Source organism: Oncorhynchus mykiss, chromosome 17 (genome assembly GCF_057628025.1).
Source record: "Oncorhynchus mykiss isolate SJ-2025 chromosome 17, ASM5762802v1, whole genome shotgun sequence".
Lineage (NCBI taxonomy): Eukaryota > Metazoa > Chordata > Actinopteri > Salmoniformes > Salmonidae > Oncorhynchus > Oncorhynchus mykiss.
The window spans coordinates 70,573,953-70,597,500 of record NC_143038.1 but is presented as its reverse complement, the minus strand read 5'-3'; the positions used below and the strand labels follow the sequence as shown (position 1 = coordinate 70,597,500).

Genomic DNA, 23,548 nt, shown 5'->3' with positions numbered 1-23,548 from the left:
TATCTAGGGCCCTGGCAACACTAGTTACAGGTAATAACTAGAGCCCTGACAACACTAGTTACAGGTAATAACGAGGGCCCTGGCAACACTAGTTACAGGTAATAACTAGGGCCCTGACAATACTAGTTACAGGTTATAACTAGGGCCCTGACAACACTAGTTACAGGTTATAACTTCTAGGGCCCTGGCAACACTAGTTACAGGTTATAACTAGGGCCCTGACAACACTAGTTACAGGTAATAACTAGGGCCCTGACAATACTAGTTACAGGTTATAACTAGGGCCCTGACAACACTAGTTACAGGTAATAACTAGAGCTCTGCAACACTAGTTACAGGTAATAACTAGGGCCCTGGCAACACTAGTTACAGGTAATAACTAGGGCCCTGACAATACTAGTTACAGGTTATAACTAGGGCCCTGACAACACTAGTTACAGGTAATAACTAGAGCTCTGCAACACTAGTTACAGGTAATAACTAGGGCCCTGACAACACTAGTTACAGTTTAAAACTAGGGCTCTGACAACACTAGTTACAGGTTATAAAATATGCCATGACAACACTAGTTAGATGTTATGACTAGGGCCCTGACAACACTAGTTACAGGTTATAAAATATGCCATGACAACACTAGTTAGATGTTATGACTAGGGCCCTGACAACACTAGTTACAGGTTATAAAATATGCCATGACAACACTAGTTACAGGTTATAAAATATGCCATGACAACACTAGTTAGATGTTATGACTAGGGCCCTGACAACACTAGTTACAGGTTATAAAATATGCCATGACAACACTAGTTAGATGTTATGACTAGGGCCCTGACAACACTAGTTACAGGTTATAAAATATGCCATGACAACACTAGTTAGATGTTATGACTAGGGCCCTGACAACACTAGTTACAGGTTATAAAATATGCCATGACAACACTAGTTAGATGTTATGACTAGGGCCCTGACAACACTAGTTACAGGTTATAAAATATGCCATGACAACACTAGTTACAGGTTATAAAATATGCCATGACAACACTAGTTACAGGTTATAAAATATGCCATGACAACACTAGTTACAGTTTAAAACTAGGGCTCTGACAACACTAGTTACAGGTTATAAAATATGCCATGACAACACTAGTTAGATGTTATGACTAGGGCCCTGACAACACTAGTTACAGGATATAAAATATGCCATGACAACACAAGTTAGATGTTATGACTAGGGCCCTGACAACACTAGTTACAGGTTATAAAATATGCCATGACAACACTAGTTAGATGTTATGACTAGGGCCCTGACAACACTAGTTACAAGTTATAAAATATGCCACGACAACACTAGTTACAGGTTATAAAATATGCCATGACAACACTAGTTACAGGTTATAAAATATGCCATGACAACACTAGTTAGATGTTATGACTAGGGCCCTGACAACACTAGTTACAGGTTATAAAATATGCCATGACAACACTAGTTAGATGTTATGACTAGGGCCATGACAACACTAGTTACAGGTTATAAAATATGCCATGACAACACTAGTTAGATGTTATGACTAGGGCCATGACAACACTAGTTACAGGTTATAAAATATGCCATGACAACACTAGTTACAGGTTATAAAATATGCCATGACAACACTAGTTAGATGTTATGACTAGGGCCATGACAACACTAGTTACAGGTTATAAAATATGCCATGACAACACTAGTTACAGGTTATAAAATATGCCATGACAACACTAGTTAGATGTTATGACTAGGGCCATGACAACACTAGTTACAGGTTATAAAATATGCCATGACAACACTAGTTACAGGTTATAAAATATGCCATGACAACACTAGTTAGATGTTATGACTAGGGCCCTGACAACACTAGTTACAGGTTATAAAATATGCCATGACAACACTAGTTACAGGTTATAAAATATGCCATGACAACACTAGTTACAGGTTATAAAATATGCCATGACAACACTAGTTACAGTTTAAAACTAGGGCTCTGACAACACTAGTTACAGGTTATAAAATAAGCCATGACAACACTAGTTAGATGTTATGACTAGGGCCCTGACAACACTAGTTACAGGATATAAAATATGCCATGACAACACAAGTTAGATGTTATGACTAGGGCCCTGACAACACTAGTTACAGGTTATAAAATATGCCATGACAACACTAGTTAGATGTTATGACTAGGGCCCTGACAACACTAGTTACAGGTTATATACGTTATGCCATGACAACACTAGTTACAGGTTATAAAATATGCCATGACAACACTAGTTAGATGTTATGACTAGGGCCCTGACAACACTAGTTACAGGTTATAAAATATGCCATGACAACACTAGTTACAGGTTATAAAATATGCCATGACAACACTAGTTAGATGTTATGACTAGCATCCTGACAACACTAGTTACAGGTTATAACTAGCATCCTGACAACACTAGTTACAGGTTATAACTAGCATCCTGACAACACTAGTTCAGGTTAAAAACTAGCACCCTGACAACACTAGTTGCAGGTGATAACAAGAGCCATTACATAACTCTAGTTACAGGTTATAACTAGCACCCTGGCAACACAAGTTAGAGGTTATAAAATATGCCATGACAACACTAGTTAGATGTTATGACTAGGGCCCTGACAACACTAGTTACAGGTGATAACAAGAGCCATTACATAACACTAGTTACAGGTTATAACTAGGGCCCTCAAAATACTAGTTACAGGTTATACCTAGGGCCCTAACAACACTAGTTACAGGTTATTAATAGGGCCCTGATAACACTAGTTACAGATTATACCTAGGGCTCTAACAACACTGGTTACAGGTTATAAATAGGGCCCTGATAACACTAGTTACATGTTATACCTAGCACCCTGACAACACCAGTTCAGGTTATAACTAGGGCACTCACAACGCTAGTTACAGGTTATACCTAGGGCCCTCAAAATACTAGTTACAGTTTATACCTAGGGCCCTCAAAATACTAGTTACAGTTCATACCTAGGGCCCTGACAACACTAGTTACAGGTTATAAATAGGGCCATGACAACACTAGTTACAGGTATTAACAATCACAACACTAGTTACATATTATAACTAGAGCCCTGATAACACTAGTTACAGGTATTAACAATCACAACACTAGTTACATATTATAACTAGAGCCCTGATAACACTAGTTACAGGTATTAACAATCACAACACTAGTTACAGGTATTAACAATCACAACACTAGTTACAGGTATTAACAATCACAACACTAGTTACAGGTATTAACAATCACAACACTAGTTACAGGTATTAACAATCACAACACTAGTTACAGGTATTAACAATCACAACACTAGTTACATATTATAACTAGAGCCCTGATAACACTAGTTACAGGTATTAACAATCACAACACTAGTTACATATTATAACTAGAGCCCTGATAACACTAGTTACAGGTATTAACAATCACAACACTAGTTACAGGTATTAACAATCACAACACTAGTTACATATTATAACTAGAGCCCTGATAACACTAGTTACAGGTTAGAAATAGGGCTGTACCAACAGTAGTTACAGGTTATAACTAGCACTCTGACAACACTAGTTAAAGATTAAACCTTGGGCCCTGACAACACTAGTTAAAGATTAAACCTAGGGCCCTAACAACACTAGTTACATATTATAACTAGAGCCCTGATAACAGTAGTTACAGGTTATAACTAGCACTCTGACAACACTAGTTAAAGATTAAACCTTGGGCCCTGACAACACTAGTTAAAGATTAAACCTAGGGCCCTAACAACACTAGTTACATATTATAACTAGAGCCCTGATAACAGTAGTTACAGGTTATAACTAGCACTCTGACAACACTAGTTAAAGATTAAACCTTGGGCCCTGACAACACTAGTTAAAGATTAAACCTAGGGCCCTAACAACACTAGTTACATATTATAACTAGAGCCCTGATAACAGTAGTTACAGGTTATAACTAGCACTCTGACAACACTAGTTAAAGATTAAACCTTGGGCCCTGACAACACTAGTTAAAGATTAAACCTAGGGCCCTAACAACACTAGTTACATATTATAACTAGAGCCCTGATAACAGTAGTTACAGGTTATAACTAGCACTCTGACAACACTAGTTAAAGATTAAACCTTGGGCCCTGACAACACTAGTTAAAGATTAAACCTTGGGCCCTGACAACACTAGTTACAGGTTATAACTAGGGCCATTACATAACACTAGATATAGGATATAACTTGCTTCTGACAACTATAGTTACAGGTATTAACAATTACCCTGACAAAACTAGTTACAGGTTTTAACTAGGGCCCTGACAATACTAGTTATAGGTTTTAACTAGCACCCTGACAACATTAGTTATAGGTTTTAACTAGCACCCTGACAACACTAGTTACAGGTATTAACAATCACCCTGACAAAACTAGTTACAGGTTTTAACTAGGGCTCTCACAACACTAGTTACAGGTTATATCTAGGGCCCTGATTATAATAGTTACAGGTTATACCTAGGGCCCCGTTAACACTAGTTACAGGTTATACCTAGGGCCCTGACAACACTAGTTACAGGTTATAACTAGCACTCTGACAACACTAGTTGCAGCTTATAACTAGGTCCCTGACAACACTAGTTACAGGTTATAACTAGCACCCTGACAACACTAGTTACAGGTTATAACTAGCACTCTGACAACACTAGTTGCAGCTTATAACTAGCACTCTGACAACACTAGTTACAGGTTATGCCTCGGGCCCTGGCAACACTAGTTAAAGGTTATAACTAGCACCCTGATAACACTAGTTACAGGTTATAACTAGAACCCTGACAACTACATCCCTTAGTTACCACTACTACAACAGTACAAATATTACTACAGCAGATATCTACAGTTATTACTACTATTACAACAGTACAACTATTCACCCTCCTATTGTGTGTGATCCTACAGAATGTTCATTACAACTTGAACAGATAATGGAATGATAGCTTTAGCTTTTTGGTATGCCTCTTCGGGACATGCTTGCTTTTAATTTGCACAAAAGCTTTGATGTGTTAATTATTAGGTCTGCATGTGATTGTGTCTAATTACATCAACCAGTCGGTGGTGAAATTAACCACAATTAAAACACACCAGCAAGCACACTGTAAACAAACACTCTCTCTCTGACTGGAGAGATGGAGTGAGATTGAGAGAGAGTGAGAGATTTCGAGAGAGAGATGAAGGTAGAGAGGGAGAGAGAGAGAGAGAGAAAGGTAGAGAGGGAGAGAGAGAGAGAGAAAGGTAGAGAGGGAGGGGTAGAAGATGGATATCAAAAAGCAAAGGGCAGAGAGAGAGAGTGTTTGGGCTATATGAGATATGAGAGAGTGTTTGGGATATATGAGATATGAGAGAGTGTTTGGGCTGTATGAGATATGAGAGAGTGTTTGGGCTGTATGAGATATGAGAGAGTGTTTGGGCTGTATGAGATATGAGAGAGTGTTTGGGCTGTATGAGATATGAGAGAGTGTTTGGGCTGTATGAGATATGAGAGAGTGTTTGGGCTGTATGAGATATGAGAGAGTGTTTGGGCTGTATGAGATATGAGAGTGTTTGGGCTATATGAGATATGAGAGAGTGTTTGGTATGAGATATGAGAGAGTGTTTGGGCTGTATGAGAAATTTGTGTGCATTTGTATTTGTGCGTGTGTGTGTGTGTGTGTGTGTGTGTGTGTGTGTGTGTAAGAGAGCAAGAGAAAGAGAGTGAGAGAGAGAGATAGTGTGTGTGTGTGCTGTGACTGTGTGTGTTAATATAGATGAGAGGTGCAGGGTCAGTGTGTGGTGTTGAATAATGTATGAGTTAGATTTGGTGGGAGGAGTCCCAGGGGAGGGGTAGGAGGAGTCCCAGGGGAGAGGAGCTATTGTAGCAGGCAGGCTGCAGACATAAACAGGCCTCCCTGCCTGACTCCCTACGCAAGCATGCACATAGACAGGCAGACAGGCAGGCAGGCAGGCAGGCAGGCAGGCAGGCAGGCAGGCAGGCAGGCAGGCAGGCAGGCAGGCAGACAGAGACAGACAGACAGACAGACAGACAGACAGACAGACAGACAGACAGACAGACAGATAGATAGATAGATAGATAGATAGATAGATAGATAGATAGATAGATAGATAGATAGATAGATAGATAGATAGATAGATAGATAGATAGATAGATAGATAGATAGATAGATAGATAGATAGATAGATAGATAGATAGATAGATAGATAGATAGATAGATAGATAGATAGATAGATAGATAGATAGATAGATAGATAGATAGATAGATAGATAGATAGACAGATAGATAGATAGATAGATAGATAGATAGATAGATAGATAGATAGATAGATAGATAGATAGATAGATAGATAGATAGATAGATAGACAGATAGATAGGCTGGAGGGACTGCCAGGCTGAGCAATGGAATGGGGAAATTAAAAGGAAAAATGTCCCTCTGAAGCTTTTATGGAGTACGCCAATCTTTTCTTTCTCGTTCTCTCTCTCTCGCTCTCTCTCACTCTCCCTCATTCAGTCTCTCTCTCTCCCCATATCTTGCACTCAGTACAGAATGTTCTCCTTCTGAATCTAGAAGAGAACAAGAACAGTAGATGTGACTATAATAAAGCCTCTTTGTGCCAGGGAAGGGCTGTTTTGTTAAGGTGGAACATTGTAAAGCTGCAGACAGAGGGTAAGTCCCAAATTACACCTTATTACCTCTATGGTCCCTGGTCTAAAGTAGTGCACTATGTAGGGAATAGGGAGCCATAGGGCTCTGGTCAAAAGCAGTGCATTATGTACCCTAACATACCACACCATACACACTACCTAGTACACACTGCCTAGTACACACTGCCTAGTACACACCGCCCAGTACACCTGGAGTGTGTGAATACACTTGAACCTCACCTTACCTCACCCACAAGCCCACAAACACACACACACACACTGTCACACAGACAGAAAATGGTAATCTTCTTGGTAATACGCTTTCCACTCTAAATCCTGCTTAGTGCCATTGTGGCAAAGGGACTGTAACAAGACTCCTGTACTCTGGAGGGGTGTGGAGAGAGGGAACGGGAGAATAGGGATGAGAGGAGGAGAGGAGGAGGAGGAGAGGGGGAACGGGAGAATAGGGATGAGAGGAGGAGAGGAGGAGGAGGAGAGGGGGAGGAAAGGGGGAAAGGAGGTGGTGAGGGAAGAGGGGGATTTGGGAGGCTAATATAGAAAGGTAGCAGAGGAGGGGGAGGGATTCCCTAGGGAGGGGTGTGTTGGGGATGGGTAGTGGGGGGGGGGGGTGATAGGGGGAGGGATATGGAGTGAGAAGGGGGTTGATGGGGTCTGGATATGGAGTGGGAAGGGGGGTGATGGGGGGAAGGATATGGAGTGGGAAGGCGGTTGATGGGGTCTGGATATGGAGTGGGAAGGGGGAAGGGGGGTGATGGGGGAGGGATATGGAGTGGGAAGGGGGGTGATGGGGGGAGGGATATGGAGTGGGAAGGGGGAAGGGGGGTGATGGGGTCTGGATATGGAGTGGGAAGGGGGGTGATGGGGGGGGATATGGAGTGGGAAGGGGGAAGGGGGGTGATGGGGGGAGGGATATGGAGTGGGAAGGGGGAAGGGGGTGATGGGGGGAGGGATATGGAGTGGGAAGGGGGGTGATGGGGGGAGGGATATGGAGTGGGAAGGGGGAAGGGGGGTGATGGGGTCGGGGATGTGAAGTCTGCCTGGTGAGGGGAGGACAGGATGTAGAATTCACTGCTTTAGTCCCTTCCTGCACCGGGGGAATTTTCAGATACATTTTGTCAAATTAGCCAAGACGACCATGAATGATTAATGATCTGTGTTGATTGATTAGTCTTTTAGGAGTCTATAAATGATTACCAAATGGTTTTCATACGAAGTACGATTTTTATATTCTGTTGTTTGTAAGTGTCTGTCTTTCGTGCATGGCTTATACTGAAACTACATCGATCATTTAAAGGAAGATGGATACTGTATGTCAAGGAATGGTGTGTATCCTAGATTTAGCAATATCGGATTTTTTTTATTTTATACTGAACAAAAATATAAACGTAACATAGAATGAAATCAGTAAATGTACTGTAAATAAATTAATTAGGCTCTAATCTATGGCTTTCACATGACTGGGCAAGGGTGTAGCCATGGGTGGGCCTGGGAGGGCATATGGGTGGGCCTGGGAGGGCATATGGGTGGGCCTGGGAGGGCATATGGGTGGGCCTGGGAGGGCATATGGGTGGCCTGGGATGGCATATGGGTGGGCCTGGGAGGGCATATGGGTGGGCCTGGGAGGGCATATGGGTGGGCCTGGGAGGGCATATGGGTGGGAAAATCTGAATGAGTTTTACCCCCCACAAAATAGCTTTATTATAGACATAAATTCTCCTCAGCACACCCCCTCACCCTCCTCAGACGATCCCGCAGGTGAAGAAGCCGGATGTGGAGGTCCTGGGCTGGCGTAGTTACACGTGGTCTGCGGATGTGAGGCCGTTTGGATGTACTGAATTAACTTTTATTTCAGCTCATGAAACATGGGATGAACATTTTGCATTTTATATTTTGGTTGAGTATTGACTCACTCATTCCCTCTTAAACTTTTTGTCTACCAGTACTGTATGTCACTGATCTCTCTCTTTTTGTTCTCTCTCTCTCTCTCTCTCTCTCTCTCTCTCTCCCTCTCTCTCTCTCTCTCCCTCTCTCTCTCTCTCTCTCTCTCTCTCTCTGTCTCTCTCTCTCTCTCTCTCTCTCTCTCTCTCTCTCTGTCTCTCTCTCTCTCTCTCTCTCTCTCCCTCTCTCTCACTCCCTGTCTCTCTCTCTCTCTCTCTCTGTCTCTCTCTCTCTCTCTCTCTCTCTCTCCCTCTCTATCACTCCCTGTCTCTCCCTCTCTCTCTCTCTGCCTCTCTCTCTCTCTCTCTCCCTATCTCTCTCTCTCTCTCTCTTTCTCTCTGTCTCTCTCTCTCTCTCTCTCTCTCCCCCCTTCTCTCTCTCTCTCTTTCTCTCCCTCTCTCCCTCTCTCCCTCCTCTCCAGAGCTCTGGGAGGTGCCGTTTGAGGACATCTCTGAGCTGCAGTGGGTAGGGAGCGGGGCCCAGGGGGCCGTCTTCCTGGGTAAACTCCACGGACAGGAAGTAGCTGTGAAGAAGGTTCGAGACATCAAGGAGACAGACATCAGACATCTGAGAAAACTCAAACACCCCAACATCATCACCTTCAAGTAAGAATACAGTACAGTAGAATACAGTACAGTCTAATACTGTAGAATACAGTAGAAAACAGTACAGTAGAATACAGTACAGTCTAATACTGTGAAATACAGTACAGTAGAATACAGTAGAATACAGTACAGTAGAGTACAATAATGTAGAATACAGTACAGTAGAATACAGTACATTATAGTATAATTCTGTAGAATACAGTACAGTACAATACAGTAGAATACAGTACAGTACAGTATAATACAGTAGAATACAGTACAGTAGAGTATAATACAGTAGAATACAGTACAGTAGAGTACAATACAGTAGATTACAGTACAGTAGAGTATAATACAGTAGAATACAGTAGAATACTGCACAGTATAGTACAGTAGAATACAGTAGAATACAGTACAGTAGAATACAGTAGAATACTGCACAATATAGTACAGTAGAATACAGTAGAATACAGTACAGTAGAATACAGTAGAATACTGCACAGTATAGTATAGTAGAATACAGTACAGTAGAGTATAATACAGTACAATACAGTAGATTAGAATACATTACAGTAGAATACAGTACAGTAAATACAGTACAGTAGAGTAGAATACAGTAGAATACAGTAGAGTATAATACAGTAGATTACAGTACAGTAGAATACAGTTGAATATAGTACCGTAGAGTATAATAAAGTACAATACATTAGAATACATAACATTAGAATACAGTAAAATACAGTACAGTAGAGTATAATACAGTAGATTACAGTACAGTAGAATACAGTTGAATATAGTACAGTAGAGTATAATAAAGTACAATACATTAGAATACAGTAGAATACAGTAATGTAGAGTATAATACAGAAGAATACAGTACAGTAGAATACAGTACAGTAGAATACTGTACAGTAAAGTATAATATAGTAGAAGACAGTACAGTAGAATACAATAGAATATACCCAGGCCCGTGCTATTTATATTATCTTATTGGAGAACTGTGTTACTAATCCTCCCTTCCTTCTCTCTTCACTCTTCCCTCTCCTCCCTCTCTGCTCTCCTCCATTCAGGGGTATCTGCACCCAGGCCCCGTGTTACTGTATCCTGATGGAGTACTGTGCCCAGGGCCAGCTGTACGAGGTGCTGAGGGCGGGTAGGAACATCACCCCCTCCCTGCTCATCGACTGGGCCATGGGCATGGCTGGAGGCATGAACTACCTCCACCTCCACAAGATCATCCACAGAGACCTCAAGTCGCCCAAGTAAGCAGTCATGATAACTATGCTTTAGCTTGGTGGCAGATCTATATGTGCTTGAGCCAATTACCTCTGTTGTGTTCCTTGTCATGCCAAACATATGGTGGAACAGGAAGTAGATAACATTGAATATGATATGGTTTAGGGGTGTTACCAGACCTCAATATCATATTCTTGTTTGAGTCATTTGAATAGTTCTAGGGACTGTGTTGTGTCTCTCTGTGACTACTGTACCTTTCCCTGACTGTCTCTCTGTGACTACTGTACCTTCCCCTGACTGTCTCTCTGTATCTACTGTACCTTCCCCTGACTGTCTCTCTGTGACTACTGTACCTTCCCCTGACTGTCTCTCTGTATCTACTGTACCTTCCCCTGACTGTCTCTCTGTGGCTACTGTACCTTCCCCTGACTGTATCTCTGTATCTACTGTACCTTCCCCTGACTGTCTCTCTGTGACTACTGTACCTTTCCCTGACTGTCTCTCTGTGACTACTGCACCTTCCCCTGACTGACTCTCTGTATCTACTGTACCTTCCCCTGACTGTCTCTCTGTGGCTACTGTACCTTCCCCTGACTGTATCTCTGTATCTACTGTACCTTCCCCTGAATGTCTCTCTGTGACTACTGTACCTTCCCCTGACTGTCTCTCTGTGACTACTGTACCTTCCCCTGACTATCTCTCTGTGACTACTGTACCTTTCCCTGACAGTCTCTCTGTGACTACTGTACCTTCCCCTGACTGTCTCTCTGTGACTACTGTACCTTCCCCTGACTGTCTCTCTGTGGCTACTGTACCTTCCCCTGACTGTCTCTCTGTATCTACTGTACCTTCCCCTGACTGTCTCTCTGTATCTACTGTACCTTCCCCTGACTGTCTCTCTGTATCTACTGTACCTTTCCCTGACTGTCTCTCTGTGGCTACTGTACCTTCCCCTGACTGTCTCTCTGTGACTACTGTACCTTCCCCTGACTGTCTCTCTGTGGCTACTGTACCTTCCCCTGACTGTCTCTCTGTGACTACTGTACCTTCCCCTGACTGTCTCTCTGTATCTACTGTACCTTCCCCTGACTGTCTCTCTGTGACTACTGTACCTTCCCATGACTGTCTCTCTGTGACTACTGTACCTTCCCCTGACTGTCTCTCTGTGGCTACTGTACCTTACCCTGACTGTCTCTCTGTGACTACTGTACCTTCCCCTGACTGTCTCTCTGTGGCTACTGTACCTTCCCCTGACTGTCTCTCTGTGACTACTGTACCTTCCCCTGACTGTCTCTCTGTGGCTACTGTACCTTCCCCTGACTGTCTCTTTGTGACTACTGTACCTTCCCCTGACTGTCTCTCTGTGACTACTGTACCTTCCCCTGACTGTCTCTCTGTGACTACTGTACCTTCCCCTGACTGTCTCTCTGTGACTACTGTACCTTCCCCTGACTGTCTCTCTGTGGTTACTGTACCTTCCCCTGACTGTCTCTCTGTGGTTACTGTACCTTCCCCTGACTGTCTCTCTGTGGCTACTGTACCTTCCCCTGACTGTCTCTCTGTGACTACTGTACCTTCCCCTGACTGTCTCTCTGTGGTTACTGTACCTTCCCCTGACTGTCTCTCTGTGGTTACTGTACCTTCCCCTGACTGTCTCTCTGTGGCTACTGTACCTTCCCCTGACTGTCTCTCTGTGACTACTGTACCTTCCCCTGACTGTCTCTCTGTGGTTACTGTACCTTCCCCTGACTGTCTCTCTGTGACTACTGTACCTTCCCCTGACTGTCTCTCTGTGACTACTGTACCTTCCCCTGACTGTCTCTCTGTGACTACTGTACCTTCCACTGACTGTCTCTCTGTGGCTACTGTACCTTCCCCTGACTGTCTGTCTGTGACTACTGTACCTTCCCCTGACTGTCTCTCTGTATCTACTGTACCTTCCCCTGACTGTCTCTCTGTGACCACTGTACCTTCCCATGACTGTCTCTCTGTGACTACTGTACCTTCCCCTGACTGTCTCTCTGTGGCTACTGTACCTTCCCCTGACTGTCTCTCTGTGACTACTGTACCTTCCCCTGACTGTCTCTCTGTGGCTACTGCACCTTCCCCTGACTGTCTCTCTGTGACTACTGTACCTTCCCCTGACTGTCTCTCTGTGGCTACTGTACCTTCCCCTGACTGTCTCTCTGTGACTACTGTACCTTCCCCTGACTGTCTCTCTGTGGCTACTGTACCTTCCCCTGACTGTCTCTCTGTGACTACTGTACCTTCCCCTGACTGTCTCTCTGTGGTTACTGTACCTTCCCCTGACTGTCTCTCTGTGGTTACTGTACCTTCCCCTGACTGTCTCTCTGTGGCTACTGTACCTTCCCCTGACTGTCTCTCTGTGACTACTGTACCTTCCCCTGACTGTCTCTCTGTGGTTACTGTACCTTCCCCTGACTGTCTCTCTGTGGTTACTGTACCTTCCCCTGACTGTCTCTCTGTGGCTACTGTACCTTCCCCTGACTGTCTCTCTGTGACTACTGTACCTTCCCCTGACTGTCTCTCTGTGGTTACTGTACCTTCCCCTGACTGTCTCTCTGTGACTACTGTACCTTCCCCTGACTGTCTCTCTGTGACTACTGTACCTTCCCCTGACTGTCTCTCTGTATCTACTGTACCTTTCCCTGACAGTCTCTCTGTGGCTACTGTACCTTCCCCTGACTGTCTCTCTGTGACTACTGTACCTTCCCCTGACTGTCTCTCTGTGGCTACTGTACCTTCCCCTGACTGTCTCTCTGTGACTACTGTACCTTCCCCTGACTGTCTCTCTGTGACTACTGTACCTTCCCCTGACTGTCTCTCTGTGGGTACCGTACCTTCCCCTGACTGTGCTTGTATACTCTACTCTAGTATGTTGATCACCTATGATGATGCAGTGAAAATCTCTGACTTCGGGACGTCTAAGGAGATGAGTGATAAGAGCACCAAGATGTCGTTCGCCGGTACGGTGGCCTGGATGGCCCCAGAGGTGATCAGGAACGAACCTGTATCAGAGAAGGTCGACATCTGGTAAGAGAAAACACCTTCTTACATTTTCCTTCGTGCTTTATAGCATTATTTAGTTTGATATCAACCCATCTGAAAAAGAGACCTGTTAAAATAAAGGTTAAATAAAATAAAATCTTTACAAATCATTTAAGTATAATATTTATAATTTTAGCGACCGCTCTTATCCAGAGTGCCTTGAGCCGACCCTGCCTTTCTGTTTATTTATTTCTGTTTCCTTCTCCATACCTCCCTCCCTCCCTCCATACCTCCCTCCCTCCCTCCATCCCTCCCTCCCTCCATCCCTCCTAAGAGAGGAATGCTGGCTAATTCAATTATTGATTTGCCAGATGCTCTTGTGCTCTGGAGAGGCTGAAATATCCTTTCTATAGCCTGTGTCCTGGCCCTGGGCCTAGAGCACACTACACTGGATACGGGGAGGGTCTGATTTCACACTGATCCTACACGACTGAAAGATGAGAGAGTGATTTCTCCCAGAGTCGGATGGTAGAGTCTGATTTTCACACTGATCCTACACGACTGAAAGATGAGAGAGTGATTTCTCCCAGAGTCGGGTGGTAGAGTCTGATTTCACACTGATCCTACACGACTTAAAGATGAGAGAGTGATTTCTCCCAGAGTCGGGTGGTAGAGTCTGATTTCCACACATTTTAACAGATTTTTTTGTGAACATTTTAGTAACACTCTAATTTAGGGTCTTACAATCAATGCTTTCAACTATATAAATGTAGGTCCATGATAATTTCTACACAGTTTTGATGTTTTTGTTTTCTCACTTAAATGTAGACTGACGTCGTTTTCCCCCCAAAACCCCCTGCGGGCCGGTTCAAATAGGCTCAAGTTTGACACGCGAACTGAAAGGAGAATGTAGACAGTATGTATCTGTATATTCTACATTACCGGTCTACATTATCTCCTGCCCTTATCGCTGTCTATTCTGAGAGAAGAGATGATTTGAGGTGTGCTGTTTGTTCTGTCTGGTCTGCCTTAACATGCTCTGACAGTTGGGCCAGACATCTGGCTATATAGAAAAGTACATTGGGTCTACTGTGGACGGTAAAATGAGAAGTCATTTGTACAAACTCCATTTAACGAGAGTGTTCCTCGGGAACCATTGCGATAAGGGCATTGTGACAAAGACTGTGGCAGTGAGACAACAAGGTTCTCTCCCTTTTACTGTCCTACTCTGGAGAAAGTTTAAATAAGATTTGGGTGTAGAGAAAATGAAATGGTTTCTTCAAGAATAACATAACAGGACAGAGAATGCTCCTTGTCTTTGAAAACATTGTAAAGAGTGACTGTGGTAGTTAGGCTAGCTTCTGCCTCCCAGTACCTTACTACCCCAACCCCATGCCAGTACCTCACTACCCCATGCCAGTACCTCACTACCCCATGCCAGTACCGCATTCCAGTACCTCACTACCCCATGCCTGTACCCCATGCCAGTACCCCATGCCAGTACCCCATGCCAGTACCTTACTACCCCATGCCTGTACCCCATGCCAGTACCCCATGCCAGTACCTTACTACCCCATGCCTGTACCCCATGCCAGTACCCCATGCCAGTACCTTACTACCCCATGCCTGTACCCCATGCCAGTACCCCATGCCAGTACCTTACTACCCCATGCCTGTACCCCATGCCAGTACCCCATGCCAGTACCTTACTACCCCATGCCTGTACCTGATGCCAGTACCTCACTTCCCCATGCCAGTACCTTACTACCCCATGCCAGTACCTCACTACCCCATGCCAGTACCCCATGCCAGTACCCCATGCCAATACCTTACTACCCCATGCCTGTACCCCATGCCAGTACCCCATGCCAGTACCTTACTACCCCATGCCTGTACCCCATGCCAGTACCTCACTTCCCCATGCCAGTACCTCACTACCCCATGCCAGTACCTTACTACCCCATGCCAGTACCTTACTACCCCATGCCAGTACCCCATGCCAGTACCTCACTACCCCATGCCACTACCCCATGCCAGTACCTCACTACCCCATGCCAGTACCCCATGCCAGTACCTTACTACCCCATGCCAGTACCCCATGCCAGTACCTTACTACCCCATGCCTGTACCCCATGCCAGTACCCCATGCCAGTACCTTACTACCCCATGCCTGTACCCCATGCCAGTACCCCATGCCAGTACCCCATGCCAGTACCTTACTACCCCATGCCTGTACCCCATGCCAGTACCCCATGCCAGTACCCCATGCCAGTACCTTACTACCCCATGCCAGTACCCCATGCCAGTACCCCATGCCAGTACCCCATGCCAGTACCTTACTACCCCATGCCAGTACCCCATGCCAGTACCTCACCTCCCCATGCCAGTACCCCATGCCAGTACCCCATGCCAGTACCCCATGCCATTCTCTCCCTCCATCCTGATGCTATTGGTGCTTTCTCCCTCCCACATGATGCTATTGGTGCTTTCTCCCTCCCACATGATGCTATTGGTGTTCTCTCCCTCCCACATGATACTATTGGTGCTTTCTCCCTCCCACATGATGCTATTGGTGCTATCTCCCTCCCACACAAAGCTATTGGTGCTTTCTCCCTCCCACATGATACTATTGGTGATTTCTCCCTCCCACACAAAGCTATTGGTGCTTTTTTCCCTCCCACATGATGCTATTGGTGCTTTCTCCCTCCCACACGATACTATTGGTGCTTTCTCCCTCCCACATGATGCTATTGGTGCTTTTTTCCCTCCCACACAAAGCTATTGGTGCTTTCTCCCACCCACACAGCTATTAGTGATTTCTCCCTCCCACACAAAGCTATTGGTGCTTTCTCCCTCCCCCACGATACTATTGGTGCGTACCAGAGTTGCCGTGGTGATCCAGATCCAAAGTGTCATCAACAACAACCTTTCCATAGTTACTCCCCTGGGACGGGACCTCCCTTATCCCCCATCCTCTACCCGACGGCAGGGGAAGAGCCACACCCTGGCACCGGGCAGACTGGGGCTAAACGCCAGGGGAGCCCAGTACACACATAAACACACACTGACCGACTGGCACTTTTTACAGCGCACAAACATGTAGCCTACACAGCCTTGTTTTTGTATAAAATGGGAAACAATATTGTAAGCACGAGGGTATTAGGGTACATGGAAGAGGCTATAACGCAAATGATGCTGATGTTGTTTTTCACACTGGCTCCTGAAAACCCATCTTTACTGTACAGAAGTGTTCATTTAAAAGAGTAGTATGGACTCATGGCATCTCTCTCCTTCTCTCTGCAGGTCGTTTGGTGTGGTGCTATGGGAGATGTTGACCGGAGAGGTACCGTATAAAGACGTGGACTCCTCAGCCATCATCTGGGGGGTGGGAAACAATAGCCTGAACCTACCTGTCCCAGAGAGCTGCCCAGACGGATTCAAGATACTGCTGAGACAGTGCTGGTGAGACATGGGGATGGGGGGGAGGCAGGGAGGGATGGGAGGGAGGGAGGGAGGGAGGGAGGGATGGGAGGGAGGGAGGGAGGGAGGGAGGGGGGAGGGAGGGAGGGCATAAAAGAGGGGGTGGGGACAGGGCATTAAAAGAGGGGGTGGAGGACAGGGCATTAAAAGAAGGGGTGGAGGACAGGGCATTCAAAGAGGGGGTGGAGGACAGGGCATTAAAGAGGGGTTGGAGGACAGGGCATTAAAAGAGGGGGTGGGGGACAGGGCATTAAAGAGGGGGTGGGGGACAGGGCATAAAAGAAGGGTTGGGGGACAGGGCATTAAAGAGGGGGTGGGGGACAGGGCATTAAAAGAGGGGGTGGGGGGACAGGGCATTAAAAGAGGGGGTGGGGGACAGGGCATAAAAGAAGGGTTGGGGGACAGGGCATTAAAGAGGGGGTGGAGGACAGGGCATTAAAAGAGGGGGTGGGGGACAGGGCATTAAAAGAGGGGGTGGGGGGACAGGGCATTAAAAGAGGGGGTGGGGGGACAGGGCATTAAAAGAGGGGGTGGGGGACAGGGCATTAAAGAGGGGGTGGGGGACAGGGCATTAAAGAGGGGGTGGGGGACAGGGCATTAAAGAGGGGGTGGGGGACAGGGCATTAAAAGAAGGGTTGGGGGACAGGGCATTAAAGAGGGGGTGGGGGACAGGGCATTAAAGAGGGGGTGGGGGACAGGGCATTAAAGAGGGGGTGGGGGACAGGGCATAAAAGAAGGGTTGGGGGACAGGGCATTAAAGAGGGGGTGGGGGACAGGGCATTAAAGAGGGGGTGGGGGACAGGGCATTAAAAGAGGGGGTGGGGGGACAGGGCATAAAAGAAGGGTTGGGGGACAGGGCATTAAAATAGGGGGTGGGGGACAGGGCATTAAAGAGGGGGTGGGGGACAGGGCATTAAAAGAGGGGGTGGGGGACAGGGCATAAAAGAAGGGTTGGGGGACAGGGCATTAAAGAGGGGGTGGGGGACAGGGCATAAAAGAAGGGTTGGGGGACAGGGCATTAAAGAGGGGGTGGGGGACAGGGCATTAAAAGAGGGGGTGGGGGGACAGGGCATTAAAAGAGGGGGTGGGGGACAGGGCATAAAAGAAGGGTTGGGGGACAGGGCATTAAAGAGGGGGTGGAGGACAGGGCATTAAAAGAGGGGGTGGGGGACAGGGCATTAAAAGAGGGGGTGGGGGGACAGGGCATTAAAAGAGGGGGTGGGGGGACAGGGCATTAAAAGAGGGGGTGGGGGACAGGGCATTAAAATATGGGGTGGGGGGACAGGGCATTAAAAGAGGGGGTGGGGGACAGGGCATTAAAAGAGGGGGTGGGGGGCAGGGCATTAAAAGAGGGGGTGGGGGGACAGGGCATTAAAAGAGGGGGTGGGGGGACAGGGCATTAAAAGAGGGGGTGGGGGACAGGGCATTAAAAGAGGGGGTGGGGGGACAGGGCATAAAAGAGGGGGTGGGGGGACAGGGCATTAAAAGAGGGGGTGGGGGGACAGGGCATTAAAAGAGGGGGTGGTGGGGACAGGGCATTAAAGAGGGGGTGGGGGACAGGGCATTAAAAGAGGGGGTGGGGGGACAGGGCATTAAAAGAGGGGGTGGGGGACAGGGCATAAAAGAGGGGGTGGGGGACAGGGCATAAAAGAGGGGGTGGGGGGACAGGGCATTAAAAGAGGGGGTGGGGGGACAGGGCATTAAAAGAGGGGGTGGGGGGACAGGGCATTAAAAGAGGGGGTGGGGGGACAGGGCATTAAAAGAGGGGGTGGGGGACAGGGCATTAAAAGAGGGGGTGGGGGACAGGGCATTAAAAGAGGGGGTGGGGGACAGGGCATTAAAAGAGGGGGTGGGGGGACAGGGCATTAAAAGAGGGGGTGGGGGGACAGGGCATTAAAAGAGGGGGTGGGGGACAGGGCATTAAAAGAGGGGGTGGGGGACAGGGCATTAAAAGAGGGGGTGGGGGACAGGGCATTAAAAGAAGGGTTGGGGGACAGGGCATTAAAAGAGGGGGTGGGGGACAGGGCATTAAAAGAGGGGGTGGGGGACAGGGCATTAAAAGAGGGGGTGGGGGACAGGGCATTAAAAGAGGGGGTGGGGGGACAGGGCATTAAAAGAGGGGGTGGGGGGACAGGGCATTAAAAGAGGGGGTGGGGGACAGGGCATTAAAAGAGGGGGTGGGGGACAGGGCATTAAAAGAGGGGGTGGGGGACAGGGCATTAAAAGAGGGGGTGGGGGACAGGGCATAAAAGAAGGGTTGGGGGACAGGGCATTAAAGAGGGGGTGGAGGACAGGGCATTAAAAGAGGGGGTGGGGGACAGGGCATTAAAAGAGGGGGTGGGGGGACAGGGCATTAAAAGAGGGGGTGGGGGGACAGGGCATTAAAAGAGGGGGTGGGGGACAGGGCATTAAAATATGGGGTGGGGGGACAGGGCATTAAAAGAGGGGGTGGGGGACAGGGCATTAAAAGAGGGGGTGGGGGGCAGGGCATTAAAAGAGGGGGTGGGGGGACAGGGCATTAAAAGAGGGGGTGGGGGGACAGGGCATAAAAGAGGGGGTGGGGGGACAGGGCATTAAAAGAGGGGGTGGGGGGACAGGGCATTAAAAGAGGGGGTGGTGGGGACAGGGCATTAAAGAGGGGGTGGGGGACAGGGCATTAAAAGAGGGGGTGGGGGGACAGGGCATTAAAAGAGGGGGTGGGGGACAGGGCATAAAAGAGGGGGTGGGGGACAGGGCATAAAAGAGGGGGTGGGGGGACAGGGCATTAAAAGAGGGGGTGGGGGGACAGGGCATTAAAAGAGGGGGTGGGGGGACAGGGCATTAAAAGAGGGGGTGGGGGGACAGGGCATTAAAAGAGGGGGTGGGGGACAGGGCATTAAAAGAGGGGGTGGGGGACAGGGCATTAAAAGAGGGGGTGGGGGACAGGGCATTAAAAGAGGGGGTGGGGGGACAGGGCATTAAAAGAGGGGGTGGGGGGACAGGGCATTAAAAGAGGGGGTGGGGGACAGGGCATTAAAAGAGGGGGTGGGGGACAGGGCATTAAAAGAGGGGGTGGGGGACAGGGCATTAAAAGAAGGGTTGGGGGACAGGGCATTAAAAGAGGGGGTGGGGGACAGGGCATTAAAAGAGGGGGTGGGGGACAGGGCATTAAAAGAGGGGGTGGGGGACAGGGCATTAAAAGAGGGGGTGGGGGGACAGGGCATTAAAAGAGGGGGTGGGGGACAGGGCATGAACATGTTTAACAAATAGAAGAGGATTTTAAGTAATCAGAAGACGTAGATGTTGTACATTGTAGTTGTATTTAAAGATATGTGTGCATCTGCCTCCAGGAGCAGTAAGCCCAGGAACAGACCTTCATTCAGACAGATCCTCCTGCACCTGGACATCGCCTCCGCTGACCTGCTGTCTACCCCACAGGAGACATACTTCAAATCTCAGGTACTGTCACATAAGCAAACAGAGGACTAGAATGGCCATTGACACGCTGGCAACATGACTACAGGACAGCCATCTTTAAATGAAATGTTCATTTTAGAGTTATAAAGGTTTATGTCACTAATATTTCCAAGAGAGACGCTTCTGTAAAACAAAATCACTGGAGCCCCCCCCCCCCAAAGTCAAATTGATTCAAAACATGAAATTAAACAGATTCATACATGATATTTAAGATACTAAACTCACTGTCAATTGTGTTTATTTTCAGCAAACTTAACGTGTAAATAAGATTCAACAACTGAGAAATAAACTAAACAAGTTTCACAGACATGTGACTAACAGAAATGGAATAATGTGTCCCTGAACAAAGGCGGTATCAACATCAAAAGTAACAGTCAGTATCTGGTGTGGCCACCAGCTGCATGAAGTACTGCAGTGCATCTCCTCCTCGTGGACTGCACCAGATTTGCCAGATATTGCTGTGTGGATTGATGGAGGTATGCTGTGGAGTGATTGAAATGTGCATCAGAAAGGTATTGCAAAGTTGAGAAAAACATCAGGGATGATCATCAAACAATCTTATCCTGTGCAGATTTCTCACTCTTTCTCACTCCTACTCACTCCTACCGAGTCCTGCACAGCTTATGTTGTACGTGGAAACAGAACGCAGGTATAAGCTCCAGAGTCTAAGCGTTCGGGGTATGGGGCTCATAGTTGGTAATTCCTAGAATGAAAACGAATTCAAGAAACGCCAGAACCCGCTTTTATCTCTCTGTTTGTCCCAAGACGCTAAAGGTTATTTACATGACCACGGTTCTATGAAGTAAGTGGCACATTCAGCTGACTGAGGAAAACAAAACACGTTCTTTCAGATTATTACGGCGAGCCACCAATCAAGTCGCAGAGAGAAGCATGCGTCTCGCACGACGCGCAATGACTATGCCTGGTTTATGACAAAGGCCACTCTAGTATCGTAGTAAGTCTCTATGAATACAGAAGAATACTGTTCCTACTAAAGCCAACTAGCAGCTCTTTCTCTCTCTCTCACTCAATACCAATTTCCCTGCTGTCTGTCGAGGAAAGATATATGTTGCCTTGTAAAATTACAAGCTGATGGACAAGTGCCCATGCATGCAATTACACAGGCAGTCACATAAGCACGACCCCAATAAACACACATCAGATTTTCCTGATTCATTTCCTTCTGGCTGCGTCCCGTTGCTTCTAAACCTGATGGCATCTAGTGACGCAAATACCAGCCCCATAACTGTCATCTCTCTGCCTCTCCTCCTTCCCTACTCCTCTCTCTGCCTCTCCTCCTTCCCTACTCCTCTCTCTGCCTCTCCTCCTTCCCTCCTCTCTCTGCCTCTCCTCCTTCTCTACTCCTCTCTCTGCCTCTCCTCCTTCCCTCCTCTCTCTGCCTCTCCTCCTTCCCTCCTCTCTCTGCCTCTCCTCCTTCCCTCCTCTCTCTGCCTCTCCTCCTTCTCTACTCCTCTCTCTCTCTTCCTTCCCTACTCTCTTTCTTCTCTCTCCCTCCCTTCTCCTCTCTCTCTTCTCTCTCCCTCCTTACTCCTCTCTCTCCTCCTTCCCTACACCTCTCTCTCTTCTCTCTCCCCCCCTTCTCCTCTCTCTCTCCATCTCCTCCTTTCCTACTCCTCTTTCTCTTTTCTCTCTGCCTCTCCTCCTACCCTACTCCTCTCTCTCCTTTACTCATCTCTCTCTCTTCTCTCTCACTTCCACTTTATTCTCTCCCCTCTCCTCTTCCTCCCCCTCTCTTTTCGCCTTTCCCTTTCTCTTCCCCTCCCGCCCTCTCACTCACCCCTCCCGCCCCCTCCCTTTCTTCTCTCTTTCTTTCTCCACCCTCCCCCTTTCATCCTCTCCCCCTCTCCTCTCATAATGGATTTTTCTTGTGATGGCAGCAAGAAGTATTAGCTGCTACAGTCTATTCTATTGATTGCTTTAATGTGGAGGAGAGGCAGGTAGAAGGGGTTGGGAGGAGAGGAGAAGAGGTGGAGAGAAGGATGGGAGGAGGGAAGGAGAGGCAGGGAGGAGGGAAGGAGAGGCAGGGGAGGAGGAAAGGAGAGGCCGGGAGGAGGGGAGGAGAGGCAATGAGGAAGGAAGGAGAGGCAGGGAGGAAGGAAGGAGAGGCAGAGAGGAGGTAAGGAGAGGCAGGGGAGGAGGGAAGGAGAGGCAGGGAAGGAGAGGCAGGGAGGAGGGGAGGAGAGGCAGGGAAGGAGAGGCAGGGAGGAGGGGAGGAGAGGCAGGGGGAGAGAAGGAGAGGCAGGGAGGAGGGAAGGAGAGGCAGGTAAGGAGAGGCAGGGGAGGAGGGGCGGGGAAGGAGAGGCAGGGAGGAGGGGAGGAGAGGCAGGGGGAGGGAGGGAAGGAGAGGCAGGGAAGGAGAGGCAGGGAGGAGGGGAGGAGAGGCAGGGGGAGGGAAGGAGAGGCAGGGAGGAGGGAAGGAGAGGCAGGGAGGAGGGGAGGAGAGGCAGGGGGAGGGAAGGAGAGGCAGGGAAGGAGAGGCAGGGAGGAGGGGAGGAGAGGCAGGGGGCGGGAAGGAGAGGCAGGGAGGGGGAGGCAGGGCAAGGAGGACATAAAGGAATGAGGGATGAGAGGGGTGGCTGCAGGCAGAGCAGAGTGCTCTCAAACTCCATTAGCTTAATAACAAGAGCCACACACACACAGATGGACCGTGACGGACGAATGGGCGTGCACACGACCACACACAAACACTCTCTTAGAAACCCTTATGTCCTTGGACAAGACTAGACAGACAGCAGCTAAAAAGGCACTTGTCAAAGTCAGAATGGTACACAGGCAGGAAAATGTCCACGGTGTATTTTCGTTCAGAAAGTGTTCTGAGATGCTCTGTGACATGGATTCATTTTGACTGACACACATGGTATGTCTATGCTGCTGTCTAACTGTTATGATTTACACTATAATCTGTGTTTTAACTGACACTATAATCTGTGTTTTAACTGACACTATATTCTGTGTTTTAACTGACACTATAATCTGTGGTTTAACTGACACTATAATCTGTATTGCTGTGTTTTAACTGACACTACAATCTGTGTTGCTGTGGTTTAACTGACAC

The 23,548-nt window shown here is 47.4% G+C and overlaps 1 protein-coding gene across 1 annotated transcript in view; it reads left to right on the top strand.

Moving 5' to 3' along the window:
- The window catches only part of LOC110493290 (mitogen-activated protein kinase kinase kinase 12), a 48,539-nt gene that overhangs the window by 5,706 nt on the left and 19,285 nt on the right, over positions 1–23,548 (top strand). Inside the window, exons 3-7 of the mRNA XM_036950888.2 lie at positions 9,129–9,312; positions 10,362–10,553; positions 13,423–13,581; positions 16,840–16,998; positions 20,346–20,454. Of these exons, the coding sequence (XP_036806783.2) occupies positions 9,129–9,312; positions 10,362–10,553; positions 13,423–13,581; positions 16,840–16,998; positions 20,346–20,454 (803 nt within the window). The remainder of the gene's footprint in view (positions 1–9,128; positions 9,313–10,361; positions 10,554–13,422; positions 13,582–16,839; positions 16,999–20,345; positions 20,455–23,548) is intronic.